The sequence below is a fragment of the Elgaria multicarinata genome, chromosome 16 (assembly GCF_023053635.1).
Source record: "Elgaria multicarinata webbii isolate HBS135686 ecotype San Diego chromosome 16, rElgMul1.1.pri, whole genome shotgun sequence".
NCBI lineage: Eukaryota > Metazoa > Chordata > Lepidosauria > Squamata > Anguidae > Elgaria > Elgaria multicarinata.
The window spans coordinates 10,992,675-11,015,129 of NC_086186.1; the positions used below are offsets into that span (position 1 = coordinate 10,992,675).

Here is a 22,455-nt window from a genome sequence, read left to right on the forward strand (position 1 = left end):
CTCCATCCGCGGTCCGTCGGCTTCCTCAATTGAGCCCGTGGTTCAGCCAGGAAGTCTGAACCACGGGCTCAAAACTTGCGGCCCAGACTTCCTGGCTGAACCACGGGCTCAATTGAAGAAGCCGACGGACCGCAGACGGAGGCAAGTAAGGGAGAGGAGGGGGGGGTTACCGGTACGTGTACATGTCATGCACTTCCCAGCCAAGGGAAATAAATATTCTTGCACTTCCCACATCAGGGATTTATTCCTCCCCTTGGGCCTTTTCAGATCAGGAAGTGCAAGGCAGCCTGGGGAACTGTAGAGTAATGGTGAGATGTGTAATAGAAAGGAAAATATAGACATTACCTTCAGCCACCTTATCTAAAAAGACACTATCAACACACATTCAAAAAAAATTTTTTAAATGCCCTGAGAATGAGGCAGAAAAACGGAAGCCTCTTCCATGAGGGAAAGAAAACTTTCAGGAAATTCCTGAGATTTTTCTCTCCTTGCTTCCTAGAAATTAAAGGACACTGTTCAGAATTCCCCCCACATTTTCATCACCATAGGGTGGAGGATTTTGAGTGGCCATTTGTGCACAGCTCTAAAAAAAGCCATATATCCACTCCTGGTACTCCTAGCCATGGTACATTCCGCTCCCCCCCTTTTCCCTGGTGGTTTGTTCCGAATCTGTTCTCCTTGCATAGGCGGCGCTTCCTTTCCTTTCATTCTCGGCGCATTCCAAATGTATACCCTTTCACGTGATTCTCCTCCCCCCCCCCCCTCCTTTCCTATCATTGTTGGTACATTCCCTTTGATGGACGGCTCAGGCTATACCTTCCCTATAGGCGGCTTCGGGCCCACTTCCTAATTCTGGAAAGGCCGCTACGCTAAACGAAGAGCGCCTACCTCGGGGAAATAACGGAGGGGCGCGCAGACGGCTACGCTGCCTGCGCAGCGGTTGCCGCTTATTCCCCAACGACATTTACGGCGGCGTTGGAGCCGAGTAACGCGGCCAGCCAGTACGGAGATGGCGTAAGGGAGGGCCTTCTCAGAAGCCGGCCTTTTCTAGGACGTGGCTGGTAGCCGGCCGGGGGCGGAGAGAGTCGCTTCAGGGCAGCAAGCCCCAGCTCCGGCGGGGTTTCCCCTCAGAGGGAGGCACATTTCCTGAGGAGAAACTCGGCTGGTCTTGCGGGGGGGAGGGGGGAAATCAAGCGACCCCGTGGGCCTCTCCCTCAGCTGAGGTAAATGCGAGCCCGCGCTTTTCTCCTCGTGAGGGTCTCCGTCAATTGGGGTGGGGGGAGTCAGTCAGTCAGGGGTGAGTGGGTGGGCTTCCGCTCCTCCTTCCCAGCTATAAAGAGGCTCCTTCCCTCAAAATGGGCCTCTCCTTTCCCCTCCCTCTTCTTCCCTTTTCCCCGCTCCCTCCTTTCTACCCTTTTCCTGTGCTTTTGCTTTCCCTCCCATTCATTCAGAGGGAAAAGAAAGAAACTTGATTTATGTATTTATTTCCCCAACTGCCTCCTCTCTCTCTCTCTCTCTCTCTCTCATTCCCTCTCTCGACCCCCAGAGATAAACCCGGCTTCATTTGAGAGGCAGGTGGAATTAACCCCACGCAGTTAGGTTTTTGCTCATCATCTCTGTAGAAAGGTTATTTTCCAGAATTTAGTAGTAGTAGGCTGCTGTGAGGTTAATCTGCATTGCCTAGCTAGAGAGGTGGGTTATAGAATTAAGTTTTAGTAGTGGTAATTCGATGCTTTCATACCTTGCTTTTTAATGCAACGCATTTTTCAGGATGACCTATTACTACTACCTGTTCATAGTAGTAGTAGTAATAAACCTTAAAATATGCATTGCATTAAAAAAAAGGTGTATAAAAACGTTGGATAGCAACAATTCAACATGTTCTGCGCTGTTTTTCTACGCGGTGAATACTTCAAGGTGTCTTACTGCTATTACCTGTGAGAAGTAGTAAGACACCTTGAGTATACACTGCATAGGAAAGCAGCGTATAACATGTTGAATTGTTACTACTACAACGTTTTGGATTGTAAGTATTACAACTGAATAATAATTCAGAATTTGATACCCTGCTTTTCTATCCAAAACCTGTTTCAAGGTTGTTTACTGCTCCTAATACCTGTTAGTAGTATTAAGTCACCTGGAGGTATATATACTGCGTAGAAAAGCAGCACATAACATGTAATTATTTTTACTACTATAATGTTTGGGTTGTTATTATTACTGCTACTACTAAATAAAAAATAGTCCAGAATTTTATATCATGCTTTGCTATGTAATGCAACACTTCACGGAAGCTTGCTTGCTTGCTGCTGCTACTACTACCGCTGAACAGTAATAGTAATAGTAATAACACCATCCATGTGCATAGCACTTTACTTTGGGATTTGGAGTCCCCTTAAAAAGTTTTTGAGGACATCTCCAAGGGTTTATGGAGGAAGAGGGCTGTAGATCAGTAATGGATCACATGATTTGCACGAAGAAGGCCCCAGGTCCAATCCTTGGCATTTTCCAGTTAAAAGGACCTCCAGTTACCTTGACGAGTCGCTGTCACTCAGAGGAGAACGCACTGAGCTAGATCAACCAATGACCTGATTTGGGATAGGGCAAAGTCATAAGTTCATTTGGGGGCTCTGGAATCTCTCTGAAAAGTAATGTGGGAATCCCCCAGGGATCATTGGCCTTTGGGGTCTGTTTTCATCCCTTGAGCCTGGGTTTGCCTCCTACCCAAGTCCAATTATCTGGCCAACCCCGACATGTTGTGGGGGGTTTGAAGTTATTGAATAAACAAATTAAAAAAAAACCCAGTGACAACTAGAAAAAGGGGAGGAACTGAAAAAGAAAGTGTACAAAAAGAGTGGGGGGACAAAGTCAAAAGAAAGATAAGGAGGGAAAAAGAAAGAATATGATCATGAGTCTTGGATTGCTGTACAAAGTCTAATGTTCATATTTTAACATGTCTTTATAGGTTGTGAAAAGTAATAACAGTCTTTGAAGCTGGAGATTTTGGGGAGAATCTAGTGTTCTGGCAAGGCTTGGGAAAACCACACCGTACAGATCATTCTTGCACACTGCATTGGCTTAGAAACACCATCATGTGGCACAAGTCTGTGTGTGTGGCCTTACTGGCTCTGGCTACAGGCTACATCTTCCTCCTGGACTCTGATCTGCCGGACTCCGTGTTGGAGTATATCTCAGGCTCCTTCCATTACCAACTGCAGGGGGATCTTGCGTCCCCAGAGAGCAGTATGTCAGCTGCCTGGGATGCACTTATCACCCGACCAGCCAAGCAGTGGAATAGAGTTGCTGTTGGGTGAGTGATTTCGTGACGTTATTGTGCAGATTGCTCTGAGTGTCCTTTGGACCACCAGCCTACAGAAACAGCTGTTGTTGCTGAAGAGCAACGGTGCTCGGGGTTTTTTGCTGTGTGTGAGCCCTTTCCATGTCAGCTTGTCTGTCAAGAAGCCTCTGCATGTTTGTCATACAGGATATACTAGGCCATTTATTAGGGTGCCTACTTCAGTGTAGGGCAGTAGCTAGTCCTATTAGGCTTTGCTCTTGCCTTGTGCAAAGTGAAAATATGATTTAGAACACGCCCAACGCACTTGCGTATGGAAGTACATGGCAGGGGAAGATGGAACAAAAGTTGGCTCGTGCAGAACCTTGTCTGTTAACACTGATCTTTTTGAGGAACCTCAGAGTTTCTTGGAATATAGTTTGAGAACTACTATTATAATAAAAACTCCCCATCCCCATGTGTCTGGTATTGGAGGCTTTGTTTAAAAATGAGTGGATTAGAAAAGTGAGATCTAGAAACCTCTTGCAGTCCTAGAAGTATGTGGCCCGGTTTGCCTTGTGGTGATGGAAAGCTACTTTGTTTATACTTGGAGGCACTCTAAATTCATATGTTCTAGTACTGCGGACATTTAAAAAGGTTCTAGGGCTTCCTGCAGTGGTAGATTTGTAGTATGCCTTCTTGGTAAAGTGAACATGAATGGCAAAGCAAAGATGTATAGCTTACTCTTCCTTCAAGATCAATCCTTGCCCACTGAAATTAGCAGTTTCCATTCACATAAATAGAATCAGATTCGTACTATGAAGGGTGCTTTCACAACTTTAAGCATAGTCCTCTACATAAATGCTTATTGAGTTCAGTGGGGCTTACTCCCAGGTAAGTAGGTTTAGAATTGCTTCTTTAGGATATTTTTAAACCTCCAGTGCGTTACTTACAGGCTGCAAGTATTGTTAATGAGTGCAGAAAGTGGAGGGCAGCCCTATGTAGACTTATGAATGTTCTGTTCAATGTGACTTTGAAATCCCATTTAAAGATGCAAGAAATGGAATTTCAGAATTGCTAGCAAAAGTGTTTTAGCTGTATACTAGGGGGATGTGTGTTATCTTATGTTCTTATAATTAATTAGTGTTGCCTGTATTAGAAGCCTTGCAGTCATCTTCCTATAGTTGCTGCATCCTGAACTGGAGCTGACAAAATTATGGTGGTTGGAGGTTTTCTGTACATTGCACCTATGCGTTACTTGGATATGTGAACAAAACATTTCAAATACAGAATGTATGAAAAGTCTTGAGATTCAGTCAGGCATGAAAGCTGTAATCCTATACACATTTAACTGGGAGTAAGTCCCATTGAATTCAAGAGGACCTCTGAGTAGGATTGCATGGTACAGAGTAGCAATATGATTATTTAGCATTTCCTGACAAATTCTACAGATCACTCGCCAAGCAATTGTAAAAGAAGCTTGATTGCATTTTTGCCTTGCGAAAGCAGACCTTAGAGTTCATCTAGGTTGTATCTTGATTCACTTTTCTGCAGGGTCAATGCCTGTGTAGACGTGGTCCTTTCTGGTGTGAATTTGCTGCAGGCCCTGGGCTTAGATGCTGGGGCTGGACAAGACCATTCAGTCTTGCATTCCACAACAGATTTGAAAGAAGCCTTCATCCACTTCATGGGGAAGGGAGCTGCTGCTGAACGCTTCTTCAGTGATGAAGAGTCTTTCCACCACATTGCACAGACTGCTTCAGAGTATCCTGGGGCACAGGTACGTTATTTACTTTGGAACACATTGCTCATGTCTTTGTGACATATAATAATACTGCAGATGTCAAACATTCATTTATACTACAAACCACAGCAGTCAAGGTAACGAAGACTCTTTGTTGTTTCACTGTTAGATGGTATAGGTTTCTGTTATTCTCTCTGTTCTCTTGTAGAGCTACTAAACAGCCACGGTGTGGATATTTTCCTCTAATTGTACACATTTTCCAGAAGAGTAACTATGTTAGTCTGTAGAACAAGAGAACACAAACTGTTGTGGCACTCGGGACCAAGGGCACGTTGTCCCTAGAGAGAGCTTGGCAGACAACTTCATCCTCTCACATTGCCTTGCTTGCTGCTGTCCTCACTGCAGGGAGAAATGAATGACTAAATGGTTGCTCCAATGGTTATTTGAACACCAGATCTCCTCTCATCCTGGTAGATTTAAACTCTCTGGAATTAATCTCCTAGGTCTGAAGAGATCCTGTGTTGAAATAATCATCATATCTATCATTTGGTCATTCACTTTATTCTGGAGTGGAGAGAGAGGGAGTGGGATGAGGCGGTTAACATCCCAACAAACCCAAAGCAATTTATTTTGGCATGAGTTTCACTCTGCTTCATCAGATACGTGAAACTCAATCTGACAAAGATGGGTTGCTGTGTTACAAAGCTAAAGCCACACAGAGTAGTTTGTATCAAGTGCCCCAGCAGTTTTTAAAATCTTTCCGAAACGCTTCACTGCAAGCCCTCCTCCATTTTCTAATAAATATCTATCTGATTTATATATACTGGTGTGTTTTTTAGTAAAAGCATTAGAGTATTGCCTTATATGTCAAACTGAAGAGACAAAACTGGTGCTAGATCAGGCAAGCCTTGCAAAGGAAGTGTTGTAATTATTTAAAATTGTAAACAGCAGTGTGTAAAAGTGGCTTAAAAATGTAAACATGAAACGTTTCCAAATGTTGCAAAATTAACACAAACCAGTCTTTCCAGGCCACTTAAATCCAGGGTTTCTGGAATAACGTGTTTCTACTGCTGAGGTTAACAGTGGATCTTCTGGGTATTTTTTAAGCTATGTAAGTTTGTGCAAAGATATATAACCAATCCTGTTCAGCAATTTCTGTGGTACGAAAAGTTCTAAATCCCCTCTGAGCTGAAGGCTTATTTTATTATGCTTGTCTGCCTCCTTTTGCCTTTAGTCTTGACTTAATTTAGGATTTGATCAATATCTTAAAGTTCCTCAATTTATAATGTTTCTATTTACCTGAGCGTTGGGATCTGAAAGGCGTTCTGCATGACCTGAAAGAAACATGGCTCAGTTTTATTAGATTTGCTCTTACTCAGTTAGGGCCTATCTCATTTCCACTTAAACTAGGGGATTTAGTAGTGGACTGGGGCATGTAATCTTCATGATGTCTTTCTGTGTTTGTGGGGAAAGAACCATTAACCATAATTGGAATATGGAATGTTTGCTTATGAAGGTTAGCTATAGAAATTGTGCTACCTGTTTGCAGGGAGGGAAAGGAGAAGGAAAATCCTCTCACTCAGCAGCTAATGGCCAAAGTGGATAGAACAGCCTTGCTGCTCCAGCTTTGGCATATGACTTGTTAAGATAGGGAACATAGTTATTCTGCAAAATGCTATATGGTTACATTCTAGAAACGTGCAAATATCAAGCTGTGTAAAGGACTGCAATTCTATAAGGTAAGAGAGAAATTAGGTGGTTCTCCACATGGGAGAGAGCCTCCTCGGCAGTGGCCCCACACCTGTGGAATGAACTCCCACTGGCGGTCCACCATGCAGCATCTTTACAGGCTTTTAAAAAAGCCTTAAAAATGTTCTGTTTTACTTTGGCCTTCACATAAATGAATACTGTTCTGCTGCTACTGCCCTTGTTTTTATTGTTAATTTTTACTGTTAGCTTTTATTATTTTTAACTGGTATTTTACTATTTATGCTTTTATTGCTTTTAGTGTTTATACTGTTTTATGGTTGTAAGATGCCTTGGGAGGGCTTCTGCCCTGAAAAGTGGCTAAGAAATGTTTTAAATAAATAAATATGAGGCCATCAGAATGTGAGGAAACAGCAGTCAGGCACCCTCCATCGTGTCTCAGTACAGCTCCAGCTGCCATTGCTGAGGCCATTAGAAGGGGAGGAAACCACAGCTTCTCCTCCATTGTGCATAAAGACAGCTCCATGTTGTTTGAATTACTGCTTGCCAGATGCGAAGGACTAAATGTAAAAGCAAGTGCTGCTCAAATTCCAGAATCTTTCCACCATTAAAGTAACATTTCACAGACTAAGGAATTGGACATCCAAGGAGGGAGGTGGAACTATGGAGGAGGAAGGCATAAGGGCTGGGAAGCACTTTGGTGGTTAAGCATGGCGGAACGGATCACATTCGGGGCCTGCATTTGAGGCATTGCAAGTGGATTAAATTTAAATCATTTGGAAGCATAATAGCCCTGCTGTGTATATGACGTTAATTATCTTTTGTATGCTGCTTTGGGAGGGTTTTACTCTGAAAACAGGCCTACAATTCTGTAAATATTGAAATTATAGGTTAAACTTGTGCTCGAATTGTCTTAACAGTTGTATGTGGGAGGGAATGCTGCTCTCATTGGCCAGAAACTTGCAACACATCCAAACCTGAAGGTAAGGATCTCAAACGCAGATTTATCTATAACAGCATACTCCATCCTGTCGTTGGCTTTCCTATTAAGAACATGAAGCAGAATATCTAATCAGTTCCTCTTATCTAGTGCATATATAGCCATAACACAGAAAGGTTTTTCACCAGATGAGTTCACTTCCCGCTGGTGACACTGACCTCTCCTGATGGTGCACTTGTTAGATGCTATCCGTTGAGGCACTCCTATGTCCTGCCTGCCTTTTTGATTATGCTTTGGCAAGTCAATGAGGTGCATGCAGGCAAAGTACTCTAGAATAATGTGTGAAATAAGGAAAAAGGCATAAGCAAGGGCAGTTGTGCATGCTCATTTATTACATTGTAGTTGTTCTTGGCTCCCAGCACTTCTAGCTGAAAGAGGCATGCATGTGTGAAGTGTGTTGCTCTAATGAAAAGTAGAAACTGCCCTCTGGCCATAGGAAGCATTACATGGTTAGGAAAATAGCAGCTCAGCATGTTAGGGGAATGTGTGAAGCTGCCTTGAGTGAGCAAATGTGAGTAGACATATCAGCAAGTAAAAGAATTAGAGGCAAGTCCTAAATAGCAGTTCACTATCCCTTTGGAAAGAAATTATTAATTCATTAGCTCTTGTATTGTGTGTAGAATTTGTCTACATGTTACTACCTTGGACAGGAGAAAATGGAACTTTTAATTATGGTAAAGTTCAAATTTGTAGATGTTGCAGAACACAAATAATATTCCCTAGCTCTTATTGTTAGTAGCTCAGATTCAGTACTAAATTTCTTTTAATCAGAGAAAATAAACTCTCACTCTTTTTTTATAGGAAATCTAGCTTTTAGATCTCAGCTGTAATCATCATCCATATCCTGTTTTTTATTTAGCTGCCAGTGTAGAAATGTCACATTTGGGCACTTAATTGGTGCACTGGTTGCAAAATTCTGAGTTTGGTTGACTCTCTTTTTCACTTTGTCCTGAAGTGTCCCTTTGGAATGGCTTTGGGACTTTCCAAGAGCCTATTACTCATAGGTATTATAATATGAAATGTTCTGACAATATTATACTTTGCCTGCATGCATGGTGTATCTATGTTGGAGTAGGACAGAAAAGTAAATAGACTGAAATCCATTTTATAGTGTGACTAATTTGAGAGATGCTGCTAACTGTATGTGACTATCAATTTGTTGGTTTCTAGATTCTGCTGTGTGGCCCAATTGGTCCTAAACTCCATGAGCTGCTTGATGAAAATGTAATTGTCCCTCCAGAATCAATGCAAGAACAGGATGAATTTCACCTTATTTTGGAGTATCAAGAAGGTACGCTTCGTTGGAAGATACAAAAGACCTATTGCTGTATTATTTTAAGTGTATATTCATGTGTTGTAGGTTATGGTGAAGCACAGGAGCTGACAAAGGAGCTGGTTGTCAGCTGTTCAGTTTGCAATTCTGAACCCACTAGGTAGCCAGTATCTCTCAGCCTCAGCTTCCCATCTGTAATGAGGGGCTAAAAGTGGCTTACTTTTATATTGCAGTGTACTCTGAGCATTTCTTTAAAAATACTGTACTGGTACTAAGTACTAATAAGATGAACAATATTAGTTTGAAAAGGGCTGCTTCATTAAATGAGGCAGCTGCTTCATGCTCTGCTTTTGCTGGTCATTACTTTGGTGTGTGTGTGTTCTTTCCGTGTTCAATCATTGCTTCTAATTATTTAGTAGGGGTGTGCACGAACCCCCCAATCTGCTTCGTGGCCCGATCTGGACAATCCGGATTGGGCCTGATCCTCTTCGCGCCGCTCCGCCCATCTCCCGCTCCGCGGAGCAAGATCTGGCTTCGGTGCCGTTTCTACATGGGCGGTGGCGGCACAAGATAAACCACACACACCCCGCCCCCTTACCTGCATCCGTCATGGGCTTCAATTGAGGCCCCGGTTGAAGCCGGAAGAGGCCTCGGCCTTCACTTCCGCCTTCAACCGGGGCCTCAATTGAAGCCCGCGACGGAGGAAGGTAAGTGTCCCTCCTCCCTGCTCCCTTACCTGGCGCCACCGCATGGATGATCCGCAACCCCCCTGACTCTCTTCGCCTCCGTCTTTTCCGGAGGTGAATTAGGCCGCCTCGCTCCTGCTTCTCTGAACCGAAGAGAAGCGGAGCACATCCCTATTTAGCTGTTTTCAAGTGGGTGGTTATTGTGAGCTGATTTTAAATTTGCTTCTTAACCTCATCTAGAAAATGTAATTCCTACTTCCCTTTAATTCCTACCTCCCTTCTTAAATGCGATTAGAAAACTAGACAACGATATGTTTGGGAAGATACAAATATAACTGGTATTGTCCTAGATGTGGAGTTCTTTGAAAAGGGGCTATCAAGTGAGTGTCTAATGTACTATATGACTGCACGGCAGTGGAGCATTGAGCTGATCTTGCTGAATAAAGAATCCCTTGCTTTTAATAATTTGTTCCGACATGTTAGTTGTAGTAGTCCAATGGAAGATGCATTTCAGTTATTCAGGGGCTTGGTCTGATTATCTGGAAACCAGCATCTCTAGGAACTCTCTGGTCTCTTTGCTGTCAATTTAAGTTCTTAGCATCTGAAGATTGGACATGGAGATTGCACAGTGAATTATGTGTATGAGTGAAAGGAGTTCTTGACATGGTAAGAGCTGATTCACATTTTGGGCTCTGGTGGAGAAACTACCTAACTCCAAATATGGCAAAACAAATAAAATATGGTTATGAATGATGTCGCAGATGCTTTTAAATGGCCAGGTTGCCCTGCAATGTACATTGAAGCAGTGTACCTTAAAGCAGGGTTTGTGCTGATTGAAGAAAACAGATATTTAACCATGCATGTGCCACTTGTAATTGATGGCAACTGATGAGTTCCAAAACTTGGGTGTGAATGAACTACAGAAATTTGAGCAATATTTTGCTGTGACTAGGGCCTGTATTTCCTGAAGTAGTTGCATGTAGCTGCTTTAAAAAGAGGCAGCTTCTGTTATAGTTTACTCAGCAAGAAAGAACAGCACCATGTACATTGATGGTGCTATATAAATAAATAAATAAATAAATAATAACAACTTCATTTCAGTTGGTGCTGACATTAAGTTTAGAAATTGGTGGTCTCTGATTCTTTTAGTTCCTGTTTGAGTTGAAAGAGTTTGAGGAAAAGCATCAGATTGTACTTTTGATGGCGTTTGACACATGTTTCCTCCTGAAACATATAAAAATGTTGGGGGGGGTGTTAAACAAATGTCTCATGACGACTCGCAAAAAGAAAGAAACCTGGATTTGATTAATAAAGTAGTCCTAACTTAGAGGATAACTATATCTCCCCTTTCAAACAACAAAAGTGCAGCACTTAGCTGATATTGAATGTGTTCTTCTTCTTGGACGTGATAGCATTTTAGTGGTGAGTAAGTGCACTATTTCTGAACTGCGTATGTGGGTGGAAGATCCTAATAGAGCTGTGTTAATATTACAAGTATTCTGGATAGAGCCTTGTTAGGAGTGGCTCTTCTTTTAAAGAGGGTACATCCATATAGTTCGTCACTTCTGATTATGTTTATTTTATTTATTTATTTATTTATTGCATTTCTATACTGCCCAATAGCCGAAGCGCTCTGGGCGGTTTACAAATGTCTTTGTAAACAAAGACAAAAGTATGTTTTTGTTTTGGGAAGTGTTCTCTGAGAGTTCTAATGAATACTTGATGCTCCCAGGGTTAGAGAGTGAGGAAACCTGCTTTTTGAAGTGTCCAGCTACTTACTGGGGAAAATACTTTTTTAAAAAAAATAGAGTTCAATAACTTCCAAGTTTTGCAAATTTGAGGATTTGAAAAAATTGCTTTGCTGACACAGGAGCAAGATGTAAAACCTTAGTGTGTTTCTGGCTTTAGCTTTACGATTTATATCTCAAGTTCCATAAGAGTCAAGGATGCTAAGAGCTATCTAAGTTATCAGTATTAGCAGCTGTCAGTGTTGGAGTTTAATCTGGTACTTCTACTGGGTTTCCTGTGGCGGTGTAGGTTGCTAGGTGAAGAAGCAGTCTAAGCTGTTTTAAATCGGTTGCTTTCCATTTGAACTAGAGCTCTGTAAATGCTCCCCGTCCCCATTTGGTGCAATATTGCCACCCTCTTAGTCCCAAGTATGCCTGCATACAAAACAGTGGAAAACCTGTTTCCTGGTTTCTGTAGAAGAATTGGAATTCAGCCAATATCCCAGGATTCTGCTGATCTAATTATGCATTCCTGGCTTGGGTGCTGAGAAGTAGAAACACGTTTTGGGTTGGTTTTCTTACCATGACAATGAGGATGAGCATATGCTTTGTGAGAATGAAATGCTGTGCGTAATTGTGCTTCTAATGCCTAATGTTTATGCGCTGTTCATATATTGGAGATTTTTTTTTTTTAAAAAATCATATTTTAAATGTTTTTAAATGTTTTAATAGCATGTTTAATTATTTTTAAATTTTTGTATATTTCTATCTGTTTTAACTGTACATGTTTTAATTTGTAAAGCCTTTTTGAGTCCCAATATTGGGGAAAAGGTGGTGGTGGTATTATTATTTTATTATTTATTTAGTGTTTATTTAAAATCATCTATTGTGCTTCCATTCTGCTTGATGCAGTGGGAGTAGGAGCATGGCACATGTCCTTGCTTAAATAGAAACTGGCTCTGCATTGAATTATTTTTATACCAACACAGTGCCCAATCTTAAATAAAGCAAGGAAGAGCTTCTCTTTGAGATAAGGGGACAGGTCGTTTATCTGATAATCATGTTATCAAAAGAAACCATAAACACTGTAATTAATATAGATGCCTATTTATATACACGTGATATAATTGTGTATTTGTGGGGGTTGTTCCTCAGGTGAACAGTGGGGACAGCTGAGAGCCCCAGTTGCCAATCGCTTCATCTTCTCTCATGACATGTCTAATGGGGCAATGAACATGTTAGAAGTATTTGTGTCCAGTCTGGAGGAATTCCAGCCAGACCTGGTGGTGCTCTCAGGCCTGCATATGATGGAGGGACAGACCAAGGAGATCCGTCAAAAGAGGCTCCTAGAGGTAAGAGCCAGAGAATTTTGTTTCCTCTTGAATTCTATTCCACGGTGTTCTCCTTGGGTGTTTTTTTAAAAATCAGCCCTACTGTCGTTATGCTGGGCATGTTGAACTATCTAGTCAATCTCTTGTCCTACAAGAAGCACTCCATGAGCGTCTGACCACTAGCTCGTTTACAGCGCAAGCCTATACATTAGAGGTGGTCAGACTTCAGGCTTGTCGGATTTACATTGCCTTTTACTGGAACCCCAAGATCCACAAACCAGGACTAGTGCAAAGAAGATATACGTGTAGAATTACCATATTTCTTCAATTCTAAGACACACTTTTTTCCCATATAAACATCTCTAAAAACAGGGTGCGTCATAGACTCACGGGTGCATTTATTATTTCTTAGAATCAAAGCTTTTTTTCTGTTGGTGATACTGAAATTAGTGTGTGTCTTACAATCGATGGCGTCTTAGAATCGAAGAACTACGTAAAAAAAAGAGAGCATTTTTGAGTGTAGGAATTTGTTTTCAGTACCAGAACTGAATTGAGCTTAGTCTGATCATACAAAAGTCTACTTCTGGTTACCTCTAGTTTTCTTCATTTCAGAAGCTTAATTTAGGTGGGAAAAGTAGTTTTGTTGCAGTAAAAAAACTGAGATGTGGAAATTCATGCCAATCTACCACAAATCACGGTAGTTCTCCCCTCCCCTACCTGTTCAGAAGTAAGCTCTGTTAAGTTGACTGGGACTTTCTCATTTGCAACCTTAGAAATCTGCTCATCTGCAGTATATGTCACAGTACATTTCTTTTTTTTTCTTTTTTTCTTTTTTAAATTTTTTTATTATTAAACAATATACAACAACAACAAAAACAGCAAATAAAAATCACTTGATACATAAACATAAAATTGCCTTAATATCATATATTCTAATTTAACCTATTAAACATATTTGTACTAAACATAACAGTGCTCCCCCCACCTCGGGATCTCATTCCTGTTTCCAAAAACTCATAGTTTCTTCTGTTGGTGGTTTCCCACTTCCTTTAGAGAACACAAACTCTAGGAACTTTTTCCATATACCCTCAAAATCATTCGTTTTTACTATACCTCTTTTCATTTTAATATTACATGTCAATTTATCATTTATAGCAATGTCCCACACTTCTTTATACCATTCTTCAATACAATAGTCTCCTTGCATCTTCCAGTTCCTAGCTACAATCAGCCTCGCAGCCGTCAGCAGGTTCGTTATCAGTTCTTTCGTTTCTTTATTACATTTAAGTTCTTCTTGCAGTGAGAGTAATGCAATCCTTGGTGTAACCTCTACTTTAAATCCCACAATCTGCTCAATCTCAAAGAACACCATCTTCCACAACTTTTGCACATGTTTACAATCCCACCACATATGTAAATACGTTCCTTTTTCACCACAACCCCTCCAACAATCTGCTGAAAGCTGATTATTAATCTTATTTAATCTAACAAGAGTTAAATACCACCTCCATACAAGTTTATAGTAATTCTCCTTTATTCTTACTGACATATTTCTCAACACTCTCTGTCTCCATAGTCCTTCCCATCTCTGCTGTCCTATTTGTATCTTCAAATCAGTCTCCCAAACCACTTTCCCGACACTATCCAACACTCCTTTCTCAACTAATATATTATATAGTTGACTCATTAACCCTTTTGTCTCTATATTTTGTCCCTTATCAATTTCTTTTTTTCAATTAATTCCTCAAATTTCGTCCTCTCTCCACACTCTCCATTTTCTCTTATCCAATTTTTAGTCCATTGTTCCAATTGCCCATAGTTTAACCACGTTAATTTCAAATCTTTTAAAACTTCTTCCAACCTCTCTCTTGTATTCATCCCCCTTAACCATTCTCTTAATTTCAATTTGTTTTTTTCTTTTAAAACTTTGCTTAATCTATTCTTTAAGTTTTCAGGAAATTTCTTTAGCATTATCACCGGTGTTAAGGAGGAATTACTTGAAAGCAGTTCCTTTTTATATTTATTCCAAAGTTCCCAATGGAACTTCAAAAAGTGATTATCTAAATCATTAAGCCATTTACCCTTCCCTTTCTCCTTAAAAAATACATTCTGCAATTTTAACTCAATATTACCTAATGTATTTTCCTCCATCCATTCTAAGTCCCCTACCCCTAAAATTGCTTCAACAATATGTCTTAACCTGTTTGCTATATAATAGTACTCAAGGTTTGGGTACAGTACATTTCTGAGCCAAGTCTTCCTCTTTCTGTTCTTTTCCTCTAATGGAAGTTTATTCCCTGTGTTTTTGTAGGCTGTAGCTTCGATCTCTGACATCCCCACTGATGTCCCTGTACATCTGGAACTGGCCAGTATGACTGACCCACATCTCATGAGTGAAATAATTCATCAGGTAATCAAAATGGCACAGCGTGCTCCGTACTCTGCTTTCAGTAAATGAACTCCTTGATATCTCCCTTAAATGAGAAATGGGTAACTTTACCTTGCGATGCACTTGAGTGATGCTGGAATGTTGGTAGCAAGAGATGTGTAACATAGCATGTGCTGCATTCTCTAGTAATATGGAGAACAGAGAAGTGAAGGGCTAGAAAAATATCCAGAAAAAGTCAGAAGAAAGCCCTGGGTTTTTCCAAGGACCATTTTGTTTTCCCCGAAATTGAATACCAGTCCATACTCCAGGAAATAAAGCCAGACTGCTCACTTGAGGGAATGGTATTAAAGGCAAAACTGAAGTACTTTGGCCACATAATGAGAAGACCGGATACCCTGGAGAAGAGGCTGATGCTAGGGAAAGTGGAAGGCAAAAGGAAGAGGGGCCGACCAAGGGCAAGATGGATGGATGAGATTCTGGAGGTGACAGACTTGACCTTGGGGGAGCTGGGGGTGGCGACAGCCGACAGAAAGCTCTGGCGTGGGCTGGTCCATGAAGTCACGAAGAGTAGGAAACGACTGAACGAATAAAAAACAAATATTTATATACAAAGCCTCTATTCCCCCTAAAATGATTTCTAGACAAACACTTATATAGAAAGACTAGAGACGTAAAATGTCTGGAAATAATGAAGCCATTGGGGGAAATATTTTTTAATCCTCTCTGTAGGATTCCCAGCGTAGTTATTTCTTTCATTCCTTATCAGAATTCTTGATCTAAAGTATATTTTACTGATAGACATTTATGCTCAGTTTCCCAACCTGTGAGTAGAATCACCATTTTGCATTCCTGACAGTAAATGTGCATTCTTGAGTTTGGGTTTTGTTCTATAGAGTCCTAAGTTTCTCATGCTGTAGCAGTCATTTCATGTAGTACTAATCAAATTCAGACAAAAATTACACATTTACTGAGTTTACTTTTCAAAGTTTTAAAATATAATTTTAGGAACAGGAAGGCTGCTTTATGTTCCTAAAGCAGCCCTCCATCACCTGGTGTCCTCCAGATGTTTTAGACAACAATGCCCAGCATTGGTCAATGCTGCCTGAGGATGATGGGAGCTGATGTCCAAAATATCTAGAGGGCACCATGTTGGGAAGGCTGTCCAAGCAACAAAATGATTTTTTTTGGTAGAGAGCACTGTATAAAAAAAGTATTGCTTATTCCCCCAAATTTCCAGTTTTTCTGAGGAAAGAAAAGTTTGCTCCCCGCCCCCCCCCCCTCGCTGTCCAAGCAACAAAATGATTTTTTTTTGGTAGAGAGCACTGTATAAAAAAAGTATTGCTTATTCCCCCAAATTTCCAGTTTTTCTGAGGAAAGAAAAGTTTGCTCCCCGCCCCCCCGCCCCCCCGCCCCCCCTGGTGGCCTCAAAATTTCCGGAAGTTTTACATCTCCAAACGGGAGAAGTATCTCGGCCAGAGGGGTCCTCAGTTAGCAAACTGTGATAGATTCCATCTTCTAGCAAGTTGCTCAGGTTGCACAGCCCTACTTTGCATGCACTGGTTTATATATCTGTTTGTCAAACCCTAATCTTCTGAGTAGTAGACTCCTCTGAAGCCAATCTGTCACTTGCTGTTTCTGTTAGCAGGTTTTCCCTGTTGTCAACTCGATTGGCTTGAATGAACAGGAGCTGCTCTTCCTCACTCAGGCGGCCTCTGGACCTCATGCCTCGCTCGCTTCCTGGAACGGTGTCCCGGATGTGGGTATTGTCAGCGACATTCTCTTCTGGCTCTTAAGAGAACGTGGCAGGACTCCAACGAAAGCATCAGACCTTACTCGGATCCACTTTCACACTTTGGCCTATCACCTCTTGGCTACTGTGGATGGCTATTGGGCCAACCAGGTGGCAGCTGTCGCTGCTGGTGCAAGAGTGGCAGGGGCGCAAGCTTGTGCCACTAAAACGATTGATGCCAGCCGAGTCTTCCTTAAAGCACCACTGGAGTTCGCCACTTCTAAGATGGAGGAGGCCCCTAGAGTCTCCTTAAATCCTGATGAGCCTGTGTCAGTATGGCACAGGGGCGGGATCACATTCCACTACACTCCTGTCCTAGTGTGCAAAGTTCCTTTGCGGACTGTTGGCCTTGGTGATGCCATTTCTGCCGAAGGACTCCTTTATTCAGAAATCTACCCTCATTAGCCTACGGAAATAAGATACAACTTACCTCTCCGCAAAAATTTGGACCATGCGGACATGGGCTGGAAGTTAAGTGTGCAATGCAAGAACCAAAGAGTTAAGCACAGTCGAGCTGCTGGGTGTTGCCACAGGGATGCATACAATTTAGTGGTGAGGTATACAGTGGCCACACTTCGCTCAAAGTGATAACGTAAGCCAAAGCAGCTTTTGCTTTACATGAGCCGATCTTATTTGCAGTGACTTCAGAAACTGGGCACTAGGAGACAGTCGTTCCTAGTTACCCCAGGAAGGATAAGTTGGTCCTTCACACTGTCACATCTTTGGAAAGGCAAAAAGTAATGGGTATTTGTTACCCCTTCATCACATTCCTAATATAGCAAGAGCCAACCTTCTACTTGTTTGGTAGTGGTGTAATCAAACTGCTTACCCTTTCAGCTTCAGCAGTCCAAGGGAGCGTTCTCCTAAGCGAATAGCACAAACAATTGTTCAGTCAGCTCTTTTGGGAGGTCGGCAAGATGGAAGCGTCATAAATTATTTGGAAAGGATACGGAACTGTGCTCTCATCATTTAGACCCATGACATGGCAAAATATTGTAAGGTGGCATTTTATCAGATGTACCTCCTTGGGTGGTGTATTCTCATTTTGGCCCTCTCTGTTTTGTTTTATTTCTATTGCTATATCAGATGTATATATTTCTCTTTTATCAACAAAGTAACTCTTAGAATGCAAGTAGTTGCATACCAAGTTGTTTTGGCCTTTAGTAGGCCATGTCTTTGTATTTCAGGCAGTGACTGGGAGGTCATCACTGCCAGAGGTGAGTGTCTCCAAGAACTGCTCCCCTCCTAGCATAATGTGGGACAAGTGGCATTGAACCTGAGCAGATGCCAAAGCAATGTAATGTGTTGCACAAATCCTGAGACAACTCCTTGATTCCTAACGACAGGAAACATTTTCAGCTGTGGGGGAGACTAGGGAAATTGGCACTCTCCTATTCCTGGACCGCTGTATTAGCATCAGATTCTGGCATGTTTGGATCACATGACTGCAGGAAGGAAATTGCTTTGGGTTCTCATGTATATAGACTTCAATCATGCATTCCACTCCTTTCTTCACTCTATTGCGTAGTGGTAGAACTACATAGAATCGTCAGAATCTGAGAACAGGCTTCAGGGTGAGGGCAAAATCTGCTGGTGGTATATTAACTAGAGGCGGGGTGTGTGGGTTGGACCAGGGAATCCAGGTCTACATCTGTGATCAGACATGATTCTCACTTATTCCAAATGGCTTTGATACTGACAAAAGTAGTTTGGATTTTTAGATGAAGATCCTTTGGCCATTTTTGAAAGCAATTTTCAAGAAGTTGTTTGAATCATCTGTGATAGTTCCACTGCTGAATTTCTGTAACCAAATGTTAAGAGTTTTTTCATAGAATCATAGAATAGCAGAGTTGGAAGGGGCCTACAAGGCCATCGAGTCCAACCCCCTGCTCAATGCAGGAATCCACCCTAAAGCATCCCTGATAGATGGTTGTCCAGCTGCCTCACTTTGGGCTGGGCACTATTTCACTTTGGGCTGGGCACTAGCATTGAATCAAGTGGCCTTGAGTTTGCCTACCTGAAGCGTTTTCTTTGCTGATTTAGTACTGCGTTTAAACACGGAATTAGATGTAACTATGGCAGATCCATGTCTTTACCTATGAGTCACTGCTGAACAGCTGTAAAATAGAGGTGGGGCATTAATTCCAGGTGGAGAAGTGGTAGGAGGGAGCATTCTAAACCCTCCTCTGCTTTCTACTCCCGCTTACCCATGCCTATTTTTCTCTCAGCCAAGCACATTTCCAGCCTGGCAGCCAAAGGAAGAGCTCATGCTTTGCATGCAGAAGCTTCCATATTCACTCCCTAGAATCTCCTGTTTAAAAAGAACAGGCGGCAGTGGTGGAAAAGACCCCCGTCTGTGAATCTTGAGAGCTGCTGCCTGTCAAAGTAGACAATACTGAGCTAGATGGACAAATAGCCTGGCCTGGTAAAAAGTATCTTCCTACGTTCTACCTTGATCTTATCCACATGAAACTGCTGCTTTTATCCCTGCTTTACACCTGTTAGGCAGTGAACTGTGTTTGAAGCCAGTTCTGCTGGTAGTAATTTGGCTTCTTTTGGCACTTTGCAGCAGAAAGTGCCTCAGTCGAGTGCACTCCACCTGTGCACAGCATTTTACTATCCAGCTGCTAGCCTTGACTATTTCCAGCTGAATGTGCCCTTTTGCTGTCATGAGTCCAAGGACTGACTCTTACCAAAACAACATCAATATATAAGGATGTTGTTGCTTTCGTATGCATGAACAGGATTTCTTGAGAAGGGCAAAGAGAGTTCTTTGTTACGGGAAGACCACAAATCCAGGATCATGACTGAGCGTTGCTTGGCTGAATGTTCAACAACAGAATATACTACAGAGCTTGGCTGTAGTATGCAAACATGTTCTCAACGCAATTGAAAGGGCTTCTGGGTTCAGGCATCTTGGAATAGTGAGCGCAAGGACAGTATAATCAATATTTATTTTGTGTTAGTGCATTTATGTCCCACCCTTTTTCCTCCAAGGAACCCAAGGCGGTGGACATCCTCCCCTCCATTTTATCCTCACAACCACCACCCTGTGAGGTAGGTTGGGCTGAGAGTCTGCGACTGGCGCAAAGTCACCCAGTGGGTTTCCATGGCCATGTGGGGACTAGAACCCAGGATCTCCCAACACCCAGTCCAACACTTTAGCCACTACACCACCATACTAGTAGTCCTAAAATGTAAAGCTAAAAACATCACTTGCATTTTCTCTTTTGATAGGATAAATCACAGTTAAATGTGTAGCTTTATTCCCAAGATATAGCTGCTTTGGTTTATAAGGTTGCACTGTAGAAATCACTGTTATACAACTTGTGCTTATTCCAGAATTTTACTAGGGGGGCAGCTTCACAGTGGTGGTGCTTGGTACATTTGTCTTAACTCCATATCTTGTTTCACGTCTTAAATCTATCCTACTCGAATCCACATGTCAGAGGCTTCATTTGTATAATATTTTTTGTCTTATGTGTATGGCCTTGCCACCCACTGCCTGCTAGGATCTCCAGAATCTGTAATGCCTACCTAAATTTAAAAAGTGGTACAGACATCATGTTTGGGTAGAACCAAAGCTGGTTTTGTGCTATCTATTATTTCCTTCACCCTGCTCATCAGGAAGAGAGAAGGAACGGGAGTCCAAGACTTGCACACCTCTCCTACTAGCTAGAGAAGTGTAACACAATTGAAGGCCAACAGCTTGAGCTGGTTGTGTCTAAGACTGCTTCTCAAGATACTCAAAATCTGTGGGCCTCAAATATATTTCTGTGTACCTGGATAATTTTTTCCCCTTCCCCCAGCATTTGCTGTCTTCCTGTTTTATTTCCATACTGCTAACACATCTGGGTCCAACAAAATTGTTCAAACTACATTAAGAATGCAGCTGCTGAATGAGTGAATCCACTTGGCCACAGGCCAGTCGCAGCTTTAACGGCAATCACAATGTGACTGCACAGTGTCAGGGCCTGTGTGTGTGTGAGCCAAGTTTTCCTTAGGACTCTCCTTGCGCTGGGGAACCATTTTGTGAAGTAAAATACTGAAGTAGGTGCATCCTCCCTCGAGCTGAAACGTTGAATGGCTGTTAGGTGAAGTTTTTGCCAAAAGGTAAACATGCTTTATGTACCTGGTTGTTCCATATGAAGGAAGCAACTAAAGTGAAAGTTTTGCTCTTCCAAATAGTGCAGTTTCTTCCCTAAACTGCCAGATTGCTACAGCTCTTTGGCCCATCAGAAATCTCAGAAAGAGGCTATGGACTGCACTAGTTTACTTGGGCAAAGAGTATACATAGCATCAGTCATCTTGGTGCCAGGCAGTTGCCAAGACATATGATTGTGGAAGTCACCTGTGATGTGGAAAGCTACACATTCTGTTCTCACTTCATAAATAACAGCAGGAGTGGACCGGATGCAGTTTGCAAGAGTTAAAGAGCATCCTTTAAAGCATTTCTTCTTTTTACAAAAACAACAAAACCCTCTATTGCCAAATTGTTCGGCCTGTGTAATTCCTATGAGATGAGTATTTGTGGATAGCGTGTGATGTTTCAGAAGAATGTATATGCTTGTAATAGGATTCTGTTCTATGGATGGTGTTTTCATTAAACATTGTTTTGCATTTAAAACACAAATGTGTCCCCTTTTTTGTAATTACGTAATTTTACACTTCAGATTTTTGAGTTAGGAACATAAGAAGTTGCCTTATATCAAGTCAGACCATTGGTCCATCTAGCTCAGCATTGTCTGCACTGATTGGCAGTAACCCTCCAGGGTTTCAGATGAGTGATACGAAGGACTGAATGTGGGACTATCTGCATGCAAAGCATGTGTTATACTCCTGAGCTGTGGCCCTTCACCGCTTCAGCTCTGCTGCTTCTTATGCTACGAGTAATAACTTCAAAGACAATTGAGGAGTTATCCTACTGAGTGACACCATGAGAGAACTCCATTGGCTTCAAGATTTAGGCTTCAGGCTGGGACCACAGGTCCTATAATGCTTACATTCTGCTTAAATTGAGCCCTTATGCAAATAGTATCACCCTCAAAGACAGAAAAAAATCCAAATTGCTGCTGGATGTTATTTCCCAGAAGATTGCAATCATGGTAAGTTTGAAACAAAAGCTCTTTATCAGCAAAATGACAGGTGGAGGGAGCGGGGGTTGAAATGGATTAATCATATTAAAACTAGAATTAAGTGAAAACTTTTCCATGTACTTCTTCAGTGCTGTGCAGTATTAAAAAATATCTCACTTGACAAGAGAGCTAGAGCAGTAGCGTCTAGTGATGCTGCTGCACCTTTGGGGAAACTACCTGGGAGGATAGTAAGATTCTATCTTGTCCCCAATGCAACTGTTTTGAGAGATCATCATTTCAGGGGGTGGTATCCACATGCTGGGGGCACCGTGCTCTGTTTCTCCCCCCTCACCCACAATCAAGTCCTTGAATGGGTACAATCTGGGTCAACAGAAGTGATGCTGGTGAATGCTTCACATGACTTTGGGGAGGAGTAGGTGCCTGCTGTAAATCAGTTTGC

The 22,455-nt window shown here is 41.9% G+C and overlaps 1 protein-coding gene across 2 annotated transcripts; it reads left to right on the top strand.

The window, feature by feature from the left end:
* Nucleotides 1-1,151: 1,151 nt before the first annotated feature.
* Nucleotides 1,152-21,547, top strand: ADPGK (ADP dependent glucokinase). 2 transcript variants are annotated; one of them, XM_063142242.1, is made up of 8 exons: nucleotides 1,152-1,223; nucleotides 2,966-3,310; nucleotides 4,829-5,054; nucleotides 7,646-7,708; nucleotides 8,896-9,016; nucleotides 12,567-12,763; nucleotides 15,054-15,152; nucleotides 16,774-21,547. In XM_063142242.1, the coding sequence occupies exons 2-8, from the start codon at nucleotides 3,093-3,095 to the stop codon at nucleotides 17,323-17,325; spliced, it is 1,476 nt and encodes a 491-aa protein (XP_062998312.1). In that variant the 5' UTR covers nucleotides 1,152-1,223; nucleotides 2,966-3,092; the 3' UTR covers nucleotides 17,326-21,547. The 2 variants fall into 2 exon arrangements, with proteins under 2 accessions (XP_062998312.1, XP_062998313.1); XM_063142243.1 differs by having other exon boundaries at nucleotides 16,777-21,547.
* Nucleotides 21,548-22,455: the final 908 nt, after the last annotated feature.